The following is a 16,235-nucleotide window of genomic DNA, read 5'->3' as shown; positions in this document are numbered from 1 at the left end:
GTTGAACACAAATACCTGTACTTTCTACTTCTTACATGTTGAACTCAAATACCTGTACTTTCTACTTCTTACATGTTGAACTCAAATACCTGTACTTTCTACTTCTTACATGTTGAACTCAAATACCTGTACTTTCTACTTCTCTCATTTTCCAAACAGGCTGGTTCCTTTAGTCTGAATGTGTGTTTGGTGGCGTGATCATTATTATTTAGAGTCATTGCGTGCCTATTGATTTGAACACGATCCGTGTATCCATCATTTCCTGGTCTTCTCTAAAGAAGAAGGACCAATGGAAACGTTGTCATGTTGCCGTTGGTCACCATGGAAACATTCATTAGCTAACAATGACATTATTGTTCTATTAATATAAAGGGAGGTCAGGTACTCTTTAAAACAGCTGCTAGTTATGGGTACTTTTTACTGAAGTACATTTCAAAGTTCTTTACTTTGACTTGAGTAAAGAAGTTTAGTCAGTACTTCTACTTTCACCAGAGTATTTTTAAACATGAGTATCTGTACTTCTGCTTGAGGAAAGGATGTGTGTACTTCTGCTTGAGGAAAGGATGTGTGTACTTCTGCCTTCTCTGAATATAAGCACAGGAGGTTAAAAGAAAACTGTGATTATGAATGTTTGTAAATATGTTTTTCAGACAAACAGCTGGTGGAGATGATCCACGTCAGAGCTCTGGATCTTCTGAGTGCTCATCAGCAGAACTCGCTCAGGTACCAGTGCGTCACCCTGTTCCTCAGAGGTACGTCTACATCATAATTCATCCATCTATAATTCAAAATGTGTCTCCTGTTCGAATGTCCCCCAGCACATAAACTGACGGATTGTTGTAGCCACATTTGATGTTAGAGGAAATAAAGCTAATCGCCTATTTCCATCTGAGAGAGGGTATGGTATCTTTAGGATCAAGTGGTATGTTAAGAAATATGTATAATAGCCGGGGTCAGATTACTTTAAAATGTACTTTATACTAAAATAAATGAATGCTGCCTTAAAGATTTGAGTTCCAGCAATAATATTGCTTCTCCAAACTAATGAAATGCAAATAAAATGCACAAAAACATCATCCCACACACGGTACAACTACAAGTGACGTCTGTAGTCTTTAAGAGTTGTAAATTCTACAGTTTTGAGACATTTCAATATTTATATATATTGCTTTTTTATGGCTGCATCCATAAGGGCATACGGCGATCGATGTGCGTGAAAAAGCATTGAATAAATGAACTGTATGAAATGGTTCATCTGAAAGGAGATGCTGTACTCTAGATTAACATACTCAACATTGAAGGGGTCTTACGTGTTTGTAAAATCACATTCTCCTCCATTACAGCGGCTCCTGAGTAATGTGGTTGTAATAACTTCTGTTTACACACAGTCAGATGTCTCGAGCTTTGTCATTCATTCTCCCGGCTTCCTAAATGAGGCTCACTTAGTGGGGGAAAGTTCAAATACATTGATTCCTGTGCTCAGTGAGGCTCATGCAGGGTATTAAGTGTTTCTGTCCCCTCTAATAACATTGTCAGACCAGCACCTCTGGGACTTTAGCAAATCTCAGCAGCAGGATTAACATATTGTGTTGACGCAGTCCTGCAGAGGAACTCAATACAGCGAGCTCTCGCTACTAAACATATATGGTAATAAGTGAAGGGAGCCCTCATTAGCTCGAACACAGAGACATCTTTGTTCTGAACGCAGAGCTCCGTGTTTCTCTTGGCTCCCGTTCGTAGATGGCATGCATGTTCCTTCAGAAAACACCAGAGAGGCAAGAGTACACACATCCTTTCCTCAAGTAGAAGTTCAGATACTGGTGTTTAAAAATACTCTGGTGAAAGTAGAAGTACTGACTAAACTTCTTTCCTCAAGTCAAAGTAAAGAACTTTGAAATGTACTTCAGTAAAAAGTACCCATAACTAGCAGCTGTTTTAAAGAGTACCTGACCTCCCTTTATATTAATAGAACAATAATGTCATTGTTAGCTAATGAATGTTTCCATGGTGACCAACGGCAACATGACAACGTTTCCATTGGTCCCTCTTCTTTAGAGAAGACCAGGAAATGATGGATACACGGATCGTGTTCAAATCAATAGGCACGCAATGACTCTAAATAATAATGATCACGCCACCAAACACACATTCAGACTAAAGGAACCAGCCTGTTTGGAAAATGAGAGAAGTAGAAAGTACAGGTATTTGAGTTCAACATGTAAGAAGTAGAAAGTACAGGTATTTGTGTTCAACATGTAAGAAGTAGAAAGTACAGGTATTTGAGTTCAACATGTAAGAAGTAGAAAGTACAGGTATTTGTGTTCAACATGTAAGAAGTAGAAAGTACAGGTATTTGAGTTCAACATGTAAGAAGTAGAAAGTACAGGTATTTGAGTTCAACATGTAAGAAGTAGAAAGTACAGGTATTTGAGTTCAACATGTAAGAAGTAGAAAGTACAGGTATTTGAGTTCAACATGTAAGAAGTAGAAAGTACAGGTATTTGAGTTCAACATGTAAGAAGTAGAAAGTACAGGTATTTGTGTTCAACATGTAAGAAGTAGAAAGTACAGGTATTTGAGTTCAACATGTAAGAAGTAGAAAGTACAGGTATTTGTGTTCAACATGTAAGAAGTAGAAAGTACAGGTATTTGAGTTCAACATGTAAGAAGTAGAAAGTACAGGTATTTGTGTTCAACATGTGAGAAGTAGAAAGTACAGGTATTTGAGTTCAACATGTAAGAAGTAGAAAGTACAGGTATTTGAGTTCAACATGTAAGAAGTAGAAAGTACAGGTATTTGAGTTCAACATGTAAGAAGTAGAAAGTACAGGTATTTGTGTTCAACATGTAAGAAGTAGAAAGTACAGGTATTTGAGTTCAACATGTAAGAAGTAGAAAGTACAGGTATTTGAGTTCAACATGTAAGAAGTAGAAAGTACAGGTATTTGTGTTCAACATGTGAGAAGTAGAAAGTACAGGTATTTGAGTTCAACATGTAAGAAGTAGAAAGTACAGGTATTTGTGTTCAACATGTGAGAAGTAGAAAGTACAGGTATTTGAGTTCAACATGTAAGAAGTAGAAAGTACAGGTATTTGAGTTCAACATGTAAGAAGTAGAAAGTACAGGTATTTGAGTTCAACATGTAAGAAGTAGAAAGTACAGGTATTTGAGTTCAACATGTAAGAAGTAGAAAGTACAGGTATTTGAGTTCAACATGTAAGAAGTAGAAAGTACAGGTATTTGAGTTCAACATGTAAGAAGTAGAAAGTACAGGTATTTGTGTTCAACATGTGAGAAGTAGAAAGTACAGGTATTTGAGTTCAACATGTAAGAAGTAGAAAGTACAGGTATTTGAGTTCAACATGTAAGAAGTAGAAAGTACAGGTATTTGAGTTCAACATGTAAGAAGTAGAAAGTACAGGTATTTGTGTTCAACATGTAAGAAGTCAAAGTAAAAAGTTGTCAGGAAAACAAGTAGTGGAGTAAAGTACTGATACCAGAAACATTTAGTTAAGTACAGTAACAAAGTATTTGTACTCCAGTACTTCCTCATCATACAGAACAAGCCCTTTGAGTGTTTCTCTTTGCTTTCTTCCTGCAGATGAGCTGTGTAACTCAATGAGAATCGGTCGACTCTACAGGGTTTTGGGGATTCCTGCACATGTGCACCAGTGGCCAAACATCACCTGGAGTGTGGAGGCAAACAGTGTGAAGCCCTGGGAGCCTGAGTGTGAGACAACAGTCATAAGAGATTCATTTTGAAAGCACTGACTGTAGATAAGACTTAGCTCTTCTCTACAGATGGATGGATGGATGGATAGATGGATGGATGGATGGATGGATAGATGGATGGATGGATAGATGGATGGATGGATAGATGGATGTATGGATGGATAGATGGATGGATGGATAGATGGATGGATGGATGGATAGATGGATGGATGGATAGATGGATGGATGGATGGATGGATAGATGGATGGATAGATAGATAGATAGATACTGTAGATGGATGGATAGATGGATGGATGGATGGATAGATGGATGGATGGATAGATGGATGGATGGATAGATGGATAGATGGATGGATGGATGGATAGATGGATGGATGGATAGATGGATGGATGGATAGATGGATAGATGGATGGATGGATGGATAGATGGATGGATAGATGGATGGATGGATGGATGGATAGATGGATGGATAGATAGATGGATAGATGGATGGATGGATGGATAGATGGATGGATGGATAGATGGATGGATGGATGGATGGATGGATAGATGGATGGATGGATAGATGGATGGATGGATAGATGGATGGTTGGATAGATAGATGGATGGATGGATAGATGGATGGATGGATAGATGGATGGATGGATAGATGGATGGATGGATAGATGGATGGATGGATAGATGGATGGATGGATAGATGGATAGATGGATGGATGGATGGATGGACTGATGGATGGATGGATAGATAGATGGATAGATGGATGGATAGATAGATAGATAGATGGATGGATAGATGGACGAATGGACGGACGGACGGACGAATGGACGGACACACAGAGATAGATCCTTATCATCTTGAAACATCTCCTTGTCTCCTATCTCCTCCTCAGATCCACATGAAGTCAGTGTGAGTTTCCAGCAGCTTCTGAAAGTCACATCTTCTTCTCGCTGGAGGTTTTGTGCCGTGTTGTCTCACTGCTTGGCGCTGAGCGTGGCTCCTCCGGGTCTTTATAACACCTTAAAGCTGGCCTTGTTGCTCAGCTTGGTTCAGAACAGAGTGGATGAAAGAGAGACCTTTCACAACCTGGATCTCCTCGCTGTCACCACTGACTCTCTCATTCTGGACAGGTAAGCTGCACATCCTGAAAGCACTCTGAAACATGCGTTTGACCACAGCAGCATTCAGCTGATTATCTGCCGTCTGATTCATTGAGTTTATTTGATAAAGCTTTAGACCCAGAATCCTCTCTCTCTTTAGTAGCAGCCGAGAGAGAGGGGGGTGAGGCTAGAAGGACCTGTTTGCTGTTTGGAGCAGAACACTTCAGACATGTTTTATAGACCTGTAATATATAAGATCAAATAAGAAGTACTTTCTTGATTCTAATGTGGGAAATGTTTGAGTTGCAGCAGCATCAAAACACAAGGCGTTGCACATTGGAGAAATTAAAAGACTAGAAATAAACAATCCAAAATGTAAACGTCTCAAATAGAAATAAAATAGCATTAAAAAAGTAAAAAGTATACATGTGGAAAATATACATGTGATTCCAGGAACAAAATATAAAGCAGGATATTATATATTAATTGTGCAAGAAATGTATTATTAAATATTAGATTGAATATAAAACAAAAGTACAGTGTGATTTAGATGCCTGAAAGTAGTCTAACAGCAGAGCTTTGAATCCCGTCGTCAGACTGATGACGTACAGCTTGCAGTTGGCGAGTCGTGGAGTCAGACATCAGGCGTCAGGAGAGATGTTTGCTTCTCTTTCTCGAGACGGACTCGGCTCCGGCTCCGCTAACATCCACGCCGGCTCCTCTCTGCTCGCCACGGGGGGAGTCTGCATGCTGGGAGATCTGGGAGGATACAAGAAGGACAAGTTGGACGCCATCCAGTCAGGTAGAGACTCAGAGAGATCATCCCACAGGCCATCTGTTAAACACCTGCACTTTTGAAAGAACATCCACCTTTCAAGCTTTCATCGTCCTTCGTGCAGCAGCTACAGTGTGTTCAATGAACAACTGAGCAACACAATGAAAACAGATCAAATAATGCAAGTCATACAAATAGAATAGAAATAGTGCAATCAGAGTCAAAGTAATTGGAATGAAATAATGATCCATAACAACAATCACCTTTCCACTCTTGCATCATCTGTAAGAAGTTTGCAAGTTTTCATCTGTTTGCAACTTAAACATTATGGATCTAATACGTCATATTCCAATCACTTGTATATTGACTCTTCTTGCACTACTTGTTATATTTGATTTGTGTTTACCTCCAGTGGAGCTGCTGCTGTGTGTGTGTGTGTGTGTGTGTGTGTGTGTGTGTGTGTGTGTGTGTGTGTGTGTGTGTGTGTGTGTGTGTGTGTGTGTGTGTGTGTGTGTGTGTGTGTGTGTGTGTGTGTGTGTGTGTGTGTGTGTGTGTGTGTGTGTGTGTGTGTGTGTGTGTGTGTGTGTGCGCGCGCATGTGTGTGTACGCATGTGTGTGTGTGTACATGTGTGTGTGTGTGTGTGTGTACGTGTGTGTGTGTGTGTACATGTGTGTGTGTGTGTGTACATGTGTGTGTGTGTGCGTGTGTGTGTGTGTGTACATGTGTGTGTGTGTGTGTGTGTGTGTACATGTGTGTGTGTGTGTGTGTGTGTACGTGTGTGTGTGTGTGTGTGTGTGTGTGTGTGTGTGTGTGTGTGTGTGTGTGTGTGTACATGTGTGGGTGTGCGTGTGTGTGTGTGTGTGTGTGTACGTGTGTGTGTGTGTGTGTGTGTGTGTGTGTGTGTGTGTGTGTGTGTGTGTGTGTACATAGAATGTTGTTGATCTGTGTGAGTAAATTACTGAATGATCTTGTATGTCTTTATCGTGCAGCAGGATGACTAACAGGAGCTTCCTCTGTAGACACTCTGCTTCTACTCTCTTTGTTTGTTTCTCAGATGTATAAACTCTTTGTTTCTCAGATGTATAAACTCTTTGTTTCTCAGATGTATAAACTCTTTGTTTCTCAGATGTATAAACTCTTTGTTTCTCAGATGTATAAACTCTTTGTTTCTCAGATGTATAAACTCTTTGTTTCTCAGATGTATAAACTCTTTGTTTCTCAGATGTATAAACGGTTTGTTTCTCAGATGTATAAACGGTTTGTTTCTCAGATGTATAAACGGTTTGTTTCTCAGATGTATAAACTGTTTGTTTCTCAGATGTATAAACTCTTTGTTTCTCAGATGTATAAACTGTTTGTTTCTCAGATGTATAAACTCTTTGTTTCTCAGATGTATAAACTCTTTGTTTCTCAGATGTATAAACTCTTTGTTTCTCAGATGTATAAACTGTTTGTTTCTCAGATGTATAAACTCTTTGTTTCTCAGATGTATAAACTCTTTGTTTCTCAGATGTATAAACTGTTTGTTTCTCAGATGTATAAACTGTTTGTTTCTCAGATGTATAAACTGTTTGTTTCTCAGATGTATAAACGGTTTGTTTCTCAGATGTATAAACGGTTTGTTTCTCAGATGTATAAACTGTTTGTTTCTCAGATGTATAAACTGTTTGTTTCTCAGATGTATAAACTCTTTGTTTCTCAGATGTATAAACTCTTTGTTTCTCAGATGTATAAACTGTTTGTTTCTCAGATGTATAAACTGTTTGTTTCTCAGATGTATAAACTGTTTGTTTCTCAGATGTATAAACTGTTTGTTTCTCAGATGTATAAACTGTTTGTTTCTCAGATGTATAAACTCTTTGTTTCTCAGATATATAAACTCTTTGTTTCTCAGATGTATAAACTGTTTGTTTCTCAGATGTATAAACTCTTTGTTTCTCAGATGTATAAACTCTTTGTTTCTCAGATGTATAAACTCTTTGTTTCTCAGATGTATAAACTGTTTGTTTCTCAGATGTATAAACTGTTTGTTTCTCAGATGTATAAACTCTTTGTTTCTCAGATGTATAAACTGTTTGTTTCTCAGATGTATAAACTCTTTGTTTCTCAGATGTATAAACTCTTTGTTTCTCAGATGTATAAACTCTTTGTTTCTCAGATGTATAAACTCTTTGTTTCTCAGATGTATAAACTCTTTGTTTCTCAGATGTATAAACTGTTTGTTTCTCAGATGTATAAACTGTTTGTTTCTCAGATGTATAAACTGTTTGTTTCTCAGATGTATAAACTGTTTGTTTCTCAGATGTATAAACTCTTTGTTTCTCAGATGTATAAACTCTTTGTTTCTCAGATGTATAAACTCTTTGTTTCTCAGATGTATAAACTGTTTGTTTCTCAGATGTATAAACTCTTTGTTTCTCAGATGTATAAACTGTTTGTTTCTCAGATGTATAAACTCTTTGTTTCTCAGATGTATAAACTGTTTGTTTCTCAGATGTATAAACTGTTTGTTTCTCAGATGTATAAACTGTTTGTTTCTCAGATGTATAAACTGTTTGTTTCTCAGATGTATAAACTGTTTGTTTCTCAGATGTATAAACTGTTTGTTTCTCAGATATATAAACTCTTTGTTTCTCAGATGTATAAACTGTTTGTTTCTCAGATGTATAAACTGTTTGTTTCTCAGATGTATAAACTCTTTGTTTCTCAGATGTATAAACTCTTTGTTTCTCAGATATATAAACTGTTTGTTTCTCAGATGTATAAACTGTTTGTTTCTCAGATATATAAACTGTTTGTTTCTCAGATGTATAAACTGTTTGTTTCTCAGATATATAAACTGTTTGTTTCTCAGATGTATAAACTGTTTGTTTCTCAGATGTATAAACTCTTTGTTTCTCAGATATATAAACTCTTTGTTTCTCAGATGTATAAACTGTTTGTTTCTCAGATGTATAAACTCTTTGTTTCTCAGATGTATAAACTGTTTGTTTCTCAGATGTATAAACTCTTTGTTTCTCAGATGTATAAACTCTTTGTTTCTCAGATGTATAAACTCTTTGTTTCTCAGATGTATAAACTCTTTGTTTCTCAGATGTATAAACTCTTTGTTTCTCAGATGTATAAACTGTTTGTTTCTCAGATGTATAAACTCTTTGTTTCTCAGATGTATAAACTCTTTGTTTCTCAGATGTATAAACTCTTTGTTTCTCAGATATATAAACTGTTTGTTTCTCAGATGTATAAACTGTTTGTTTCTCAGATGTATAAACTGTTTGTTTCTCAGATGTATAAACTCTTTGTTTCTCAGATGTATAAACTCTTTGTTTCTCAGATGTATAAACTGTTTGTTTCTCAGATGTATAAACTCTTTGTTTCTCAGATGTATAAACTCTTTGTTTCTCAGATGTATAAACTCTTTGTTTCTCAGATGTATAAACTCTTTGTTTCTCAGATGTATAAACTGTTTGTTTCTCAGATGTATAAACTCTTTGTTTCTCAGATGTATAAACTCTTTGTTTCTCAGATGTATAAACTGTTTGTTTCTCAGATGTATAAACTCTTTGTTTCTCAGATGTATAAACCGTGTAATTGTTGAAATAGTGGAAAACATCAAAGAAAGCAGATAGTGTGATATAAGGTAGTAATGTTCTCACGTTGTGTCAGTTCTGGAGAGCAGCTCGGTGTCGCTGTTCATCCCGGGGAAGAAGTACGGAGAAGATGCCGATCAGCAGATCTCCTTCCCGGTTCTCTGCAGCTTCTGGGCTCTCGCCGACCAATCAGACGCCTCCAAACGGAGCCTGAGTGCCGACGCTGTGCTGGGAACTGTGGTGGGTTCGAAGGTCACTCATGTTTAGATAATTCAACACCAGTTTGGAAAATCAAAAGTGTTTTTTCAGTGAAACTTAAGCTTGTTTGGAACAAGGCAGTGAGTTCATCGGGCCTCATTCACAGCACATGTTCTCTTACGTGTGTTCTTGTAGAGGGTCCTAAGGAAGCCATGTTGACTTCCTAAACTGCAGGACTGCTTCACCCGTGTTCCTATACGGATGAAGCAAAAGTCACTCATGTTTGGATCCCTTAGGAACCGCCAAACCCTCTATATTGCACAAACATTGCTTCTCTCAAATGTCCTCTCAAGTAGATTCCTTTCTTTAGAACAATTCAATATAAGAAAACAATGTCTTGAGTCTCAGAAGATTTGTGAAAACGTGTTCTGCTTTTTGTTGAAGCTGCTGAACGAGGCCCGTTTCACTGAACTCATGCTGTTTGGAGAGCAAAGAGAAAACAGGAAATTGAGACAATTAACTTTGTTTGAAGGAAGTGCCCTTCCCTGACAAAGTGACAGCACAGCAGATCCCCGAGGATAATTAGAGCTGTTTGTTTCAGGGAGGGGAGAGGGCGTCGATAGACTTCATAACTGTCAAAGACTACTTTATATTCAGGTCACTTCCTGAGTCTCGTTACGTGTCTGAAGCCGCTCTCCTCTCTTTGGCAGGATCTGGGTCCGGTGTCCTCTCAGCTGGCGGATGCTTTCGGTCTGATTCTGCAGTGTCGAGATGTCGGGGGGGAACAGCCTCTCCACACCCTGCAGCAAGCAGTGCATTCTGGGAAACCCCTGTACCCCTCCTGCTGGGACTTCACTACTCAGGACTACCAGGAGGTCAACATGCATCACACAAACATGTTGAATTTGGACCCTTGTTAAGCCGGCCTTGTTCACAGTATGCCCCTGCTGTAGGGACGTTGTTGGTATTATAGTAGCAGAGGTTCAGCTTCTAAAATGAAAAAGAGTAAGGGTAACGTTACACTCTCTAACAGTCTTTCATTTTCTGTTACTACTCAGGACAAGGTCAACAAACATCGTGCAAAAAGGCTGTTCATTAAAACACCCTGCCATTCATTTAGTACATTTGTACCTTAAGAGGACAGAAATGTCTACATCAAAAAAACTGCAAGTAAATATATTATTTTCCCCTTTCACTAAGTCACATCTTTTACCCAGCAACAGACCAGGGGCCTCATCTATAACGCTGTGCGTAGGATTCACGTGGGAAGGTTGCTTACGTAGTAGAAATCCAAAAAATAGGTACAGAAATGTTCTGAAATGTTCCGATTCACAAAACATTGCGTACCGGCGAGGGAAGTGCGCACGAGTGGAAGCAGTTTGAACCAGAGTAGCAGCACGGAGGTCGGATCGTCTCCAAAATAAATAAATAAGTGGTCCGAAAAAAGTTAAAGACAAAATAAATAAACATAGCCTTCCTCAGGCAGTGTGTTTGTACCGGGGACAGGAGACACCCCCCCCCCCCCCTTGATGAGAAACTAAGAAATGATCGGGGAATCCCTCCGGAGTGGAGTCATGACGACTGGATCTGAATTATGTGTTTGTATTTGGTGGTTTGTGTCCCAGCTGTTGATCAGCTGTGCGCAGCGTCTCCACTGCAGCCTGTGCATCTCAACCCCCCCCCCCCCCCCCCCCCCCCCGCAGCAACTCTATATCCGTAATCCACCAGTTAAAGGAAATACAACTAATGTGTTGTGTTATATTAGCCGTTCAATTTACCACATAGGGTGCTCTTAGTTTCCATACCTCCTGTGTTTTATGAGCGACTTATCAAGTCTTAGCAAACGGCATAAAACATGATTAAACATGAGAGTATATAAAACCATGCTCGTATCTATAACCTATAGAAATGCAACACAGCGTCAGTTTAGACGTAATTCTGTCCTCCTGCTTACCGCATCATTTATGAGAAAACATTTCATAACATGAACACAACATATTGGAGGTGGTTTTAAATAACATATCTGTATTTATTTATTTCTCCCAGTTATGTGTTTGTGTGCTCTGAGGAGTCTCAAACAGGCGTTTGTTAAATCATTTTCAGATTGGCTTTAATCAATGAGTGAAAATGAATTCTTCATATCTGATAAATGAGAGGTAACATTTTATTGATGGTATTATTTCCACTTCTCTCCATCCTTCCTTCTGCCAACGGTGTCGCAGTTTCTCGTCTCTCCCGTGTTTGTGCTCAGTGCGTACGCATGGGTTAGAGTTTGCGTGGAGGACCGCACGTTTTCCCGTCAAGTTAGTATTTTATAAATCTCAAACATTGCGTAGAAACTGGCGTACGCCATTTTTTGAGCGTATATCCCTTTATAAATGAGGCCCCTGGTCATAACTCAGAATTTGGACCTTCTTTTAAAGCCGGTCTTTTCCACATTACGCCCTGCTGTAGGGACACTGGGTTTTAAAGTAGCAGAGGTTCAGCTTCCAAAATTAGAAAGTTATACCCATGTCAAGATCTATGCCTTTGCATTTATAAAGCCCATACTCTTTAAAACTACATTTTAAGAAGCCAAAATGCTCCTAACTCAAGGCTAACATTACACTCTGTAATACTCTTGAATGTTCTGCCTCCAGCTGCTGAATCACGCTCAGGGTCTGAGAGTGGAGATGAGTCCTGGAGCAGAGAAGATCATCCATGGATACTACATGGCCAGTAGGAGAGTCCGTACTCAGAGTCAGGGAGTCAAGATCTCTGTGGCCTCCATCAAGCTACTGTAAGAGTTCCATAACAGAGAGAAGTACACATCCTTTACTCAAGTAGAAGTACACACATCCTTTACTCAAGTAGAAGTACACACATCCTTTACTCAAGTAGAAGTACACACATCCTTTACTCAAGTAGAAGTACACACATCCTTTGCTCAAGTAGAAGTACACACATCCTTTACTCAAGTAGAAGTACACACATCCTTTACTCAAGTAGAAGTACACACATCCTTTACTCAAGTAGAAGTACACACATCCTTTACTCAAGTAGAAGTACACACATCCTTTACTCAAGTAGAAGTACACACATCCTTTACTCAAGTAGAAGTACACACATCCTTTACTCAAGTAGAAGTACACACATGCTTTACTCAAGTAGAAGTACACACATCCTTTACTCAAGTAGAAGTACACACATCCTTTCCTCAAGTAGAAGTACACACATCCTTTACTCAAGTAGAAGTACACACATCCTTTACTCAAGTAGAAGTACACACATCCTTTACTCAAGTAGAAGTACACACATCCTTTACTCAAGTAGAAGTACACACATCCTTTACTCAAGTAGAAGTACACACATCCTTTACTCAAGTAGAAGTACACACATCCTTTGCTCAAGTAGAAGTACACATCCTTTGCTCAAGTAGAAGTACACATCCTTTACTCAAGTAGAAGTACACACATCCTTTACTCAAGTAGAAGTACACACATCCTTTACCCAAGTAGAAGTACACACATCCTTTACTCAAGTAGAAGTACACACATCATTTACTCAAGTAGAAGTACACACATCCTTTACTCAAGTAGAAGTACACACATCCTTTACTCGAGTAGAAGTACACACATCCTTTGCTCAAGTAGAAGTACACATCCTTTTCTCAAGTAGAAGTACACATCCTTTACTCAAGTAGAAGTACACACATCCTTTACTCAAGTAGAAGTACACACATCCTTTACCCAAGTAGAAGTACACACATCCTTTACTCAAGTAGAAGTACACACATCCTTTACTCAAGTAGAAGTACACACATCCTTTACTCAAGTAGAAGTACAGATATTAGTGTTTAAAAATACTCTGGTGAAAGTAGAAGTACTGACTAAACTTCTTAACTCAAGTCAAAGTAAAGAACTTTGAAATGTACTTCAGTAAAAAGTACCCATAACTAGCAGCTGTTTTAAAGAGTACCTGACCTCCCTTTATATTAATAGAACAATAATGTCATTGTTAGCTAATGAATGTTTCCATGGTTACCAACGGCAACATGACAACGTTTCCATTGGTCCCTCTTCTTTAGAGAAGACCAGGAAATGATGGATACACAGATCGTGTTCAAATCAATAGGCACGCAATGACCATCCATCCATCCATCTTCTCCCGCTTATCCGTGGTCGGGTCGCGGAGGTAGCAGTTCCAGCAGAGAGCCCCAAACTTTCTTTTCCCTGGCCACATCAACCAGCTCTGACTGGGGGATCCCAAGGCGCTCCCAGGCCAGAGAAGAGATATAATCCCTCCATCTGGTTCTAGGTCTACCCCTTGGTCTCTTCCCAGCTGGACGTGCCTGGAACACCTCCCTAGGGAGGCGCCCAGGTGGCATCCTAACTAGGTGCCCGAACCACCTCAACTGGCTCCTTTCGACGCGAAGGAGGAGCGGTTCAACTCCGAGTCCCTCCCGGATGACCGAACTTCTCACCTTATCCCTGAGGGAGACACCAGCCACCCTGCGGAGAAAACCCATCTCGGCCGCTTGTACCCGCGATCTCGTTCTTTCGGTCATGACCCATCCTTCATGACCATAGGTGAGGGTAGGAACGAAAATGGCCCGGTAGACAGAGAGCTTTGCCTTTTGGCTCAGCTCCCTTTTCGTCACAACGGTGCGGTAAAGAGACTGCAGTACCGCTCCCGCTGCTCCGATTCTCCGACCCATCTCACGCTCCATTGTTCCCTCACTCGAGAACAAGACCCCGAGATACTTGAACTCCTTCACTTGGGGTAAGGACTCATTCCCTACTTGGAGTGGACAGTCCATCGGTTTCCTGCTGAGAACCATGGCCTCAGATTTGGAGGTGCTGATCCTCATCCCAGCCGCTTCACACTCGGTTGCGAACCGATCCAGTGAGTGCTGAAGGTCGCAGACCGATGAAGCCATCAGAACCACATCATCTGCAAAAAGCAGTGGTGCAATCCTTAGTCCACCGAACTGCAGACCCCCTCCCCCACGACTACGCCTCGAAATCCGATCCATGTATATTACAAACAGGATTGGTGACAAAGCGCAGCCCTGGCGGAGGCCAACCCTCACCTGAAATGGGTCCGACTTACTGCCGAGGACCCGGACACAGCTCTCGCTTTGGGAGTACAGAGATTGGATGGCCCTGAGTAGAGACCCCCTCACCCCATACTCCCGCAGCACCTCCCACAGTGACTCCCCTGGAACCCGGTCATATGCCTTCTCCAAGTCTACAAAACACATGTAGACTGGATAAGCATACTCCCAGGCACCCTCCAGGATCCTTGCGAGAGTAAAAAGCTGATCCGTCGTTCCACGACCAGGACGGAATCCGCATTGTTCCTCCTCAATCTGAGGTTCGACAATCGGCCTGACCCTCCTTTCGAGTACCTTAGAGTAAACTTTCCCGGGGAGGCTGAGTAGTGTGATGCCTCGGTAATTGGCACACACCCTCTGATCCCCCTTTTTGAAAAGGGGAACCACCACTCCGGTCTGCCACTCCTTCGGTACTGTTTCCGACTTCCACGCAACGTTGATGAGACGTGTCAACCATGACAGTCCCTCAACACCCAGAGCCTTCGGCATTTCTGGGCGGATCTCATCCACCCCCGGGGCTTTGCCACTGTGAAGTTGTTTGACGACCTCAGTGACCTCCCCCGGGGAGATTGGTGTCGATCCCCCTTCATACTCCAGCTCTGCCTCTAACATAGAGGGCGGAGTTGTCGGGTTCAGGAGTTCCTCAAAGTGCTCCTTCCAACGCCCTAACACTCCATCAGTTGAGGTCAACAACGTCCCATCCTTACTGTACACAGCTTGGATGGTTCCCTGCTTCCCCCTCCTGAGGTGTCGGACAGTTTTCCAGAACAACTTTGGTGCCGCCCGAAAGTCTTTTTCCATGTCTTCTCCGAACTTCTCCCACACCCGCTGCTTTGCCTCGGCCACGGCTGAGGCTGCTGCCCTTCGGGCCTGTCGGTACCTTGCAACTGCCTCGGGAGTCCCCCGGGATAACAAATCCCTGAAGGCCTCCTTCTTCAGTCGGACGGCTTCCCTGACCACCGGTGTCCACCAGGAGGTTCGAGGGTTACCGCCCCTTGAGGCACCTAGGACCTTGAGACCACAGCTCCCCGCCGCGGCTTCGGCAATAGAGGCTTTGAACACCGACCACTCTGGTTCAATGTCCCCAGCCTCCACAGGAATGCCCGAAAAGCTCCGCCGGAGGTGTGAGTTGAAGGCCTCCTGAACTTGGGCCTCCTCCAGACGTTCCCAGTTCACCCGAACTACACGTTTGGGCTTACCAGGTCTATCCAAAGGCTTCCCCCGCCACTCGACCCAACTCACCACCAGATGGTGATCAGTTGACAACTCCGCCCCTCTCTTTACCCGAGTGTCCAAAACATACGGCCTCAGGTCCGATGATACGATAACCAAATCGATCATGGACCTTCTGCCTAGGGTGCTCTGGTACCACGTACACTTATGAGCATCCTTATGTTCGAACATGGTGTTTGTTATGGCCAATCCATGACTAGCACAGAAGTCCAGTAACAAACCACCACTCCGGTTCAGATCAGGGGGGCCGTTCCTCCCAATCACTCCCCTCCAAGTGTCTCCATCATTGCCCACATGTGCGTTGAAGTCTCCCAGCAAGATTAAAGAGTCCCCTTCAGGAGCCCCATACAGGACTCTTTCCAGGGTCTCCAAGAAGGCCGTATACTCTGAACTGCTGTTGGGTGCATAAGCACACACAACAGTCAGAGTTTTCCCCCCCATAACCCGCAGGCGTAGGGAGGCAACCCTCTCGTCCACTGGGGTAGACTCCAACAACGAAGCACCCAACCGG

The 16,235-nt window shown here is 41.5% G+C and overlaps 1 protein-coding gene across 5 annotated transcripts in view; it reads left to right on the top strand.

Moving 5' to 3' along the window:
• Window positions 1-16,235, top strand: part of mcmdc2 (minichromosome maintenance domain containing 2) — a 41,406-nt gene that overhangs the window by 6,617 nt on the left and 18,554 nt on the right. For 4 of the 5 annotated variants that reach the window (XM_079662264.1, XM_079662267.1, XM_079662266.1 and 1 more), the window contains exons 6-12: window positions 651-752; window positions 3,603-3,731; window positions 4,625-4,862; window positions 5,429-5,634; window positions 9,275-9,438; window positions 10,107-10,271; window positions 12,036-12,175. In XM_079662264.1, coding sequence (XP_079518390.1) covers window positions 651-752; window positions 3,603-3,731; window positions 4,625-4,862; window positions 5,429-5,634; window positions 9,275-9,438; window positions 10,107-10,271; window positions 12,036-12,175 — 1,144 coding nt within the window. Of the gene's footprint in view, window positions 1-650; window positions 753-3,602; window positions 3,732-4,624; window positions 4,863-5,428; window positions 5,635-9,274; window positions 9,439-10,106; window positions 10,272-10,454; window positions 10,567-12,035; window positions 12,176-16,235 lie in introns of those variants that run through there. The other variant, XM_079662268.1, reaches the window with a different exon arrangement.

The sequence above is a fragment of the Notothenia rossii genome (genome assembly GCF_949606895.1).
Source record: "Notothenia rossii genome assembly, chromosome: 12".
NCBI classification, from domain to species: domain Eukaryota; kingdom Metazoa; phylum Chordata; class Actinopteri; order Perciformes; family Nototheniidae; genus Notothenia; species Notothenia rossii.
Note: the sequence above shows the minus strand (reverse complement) of the source record. Positions and strands in the feature narration are given on the sequence as shown.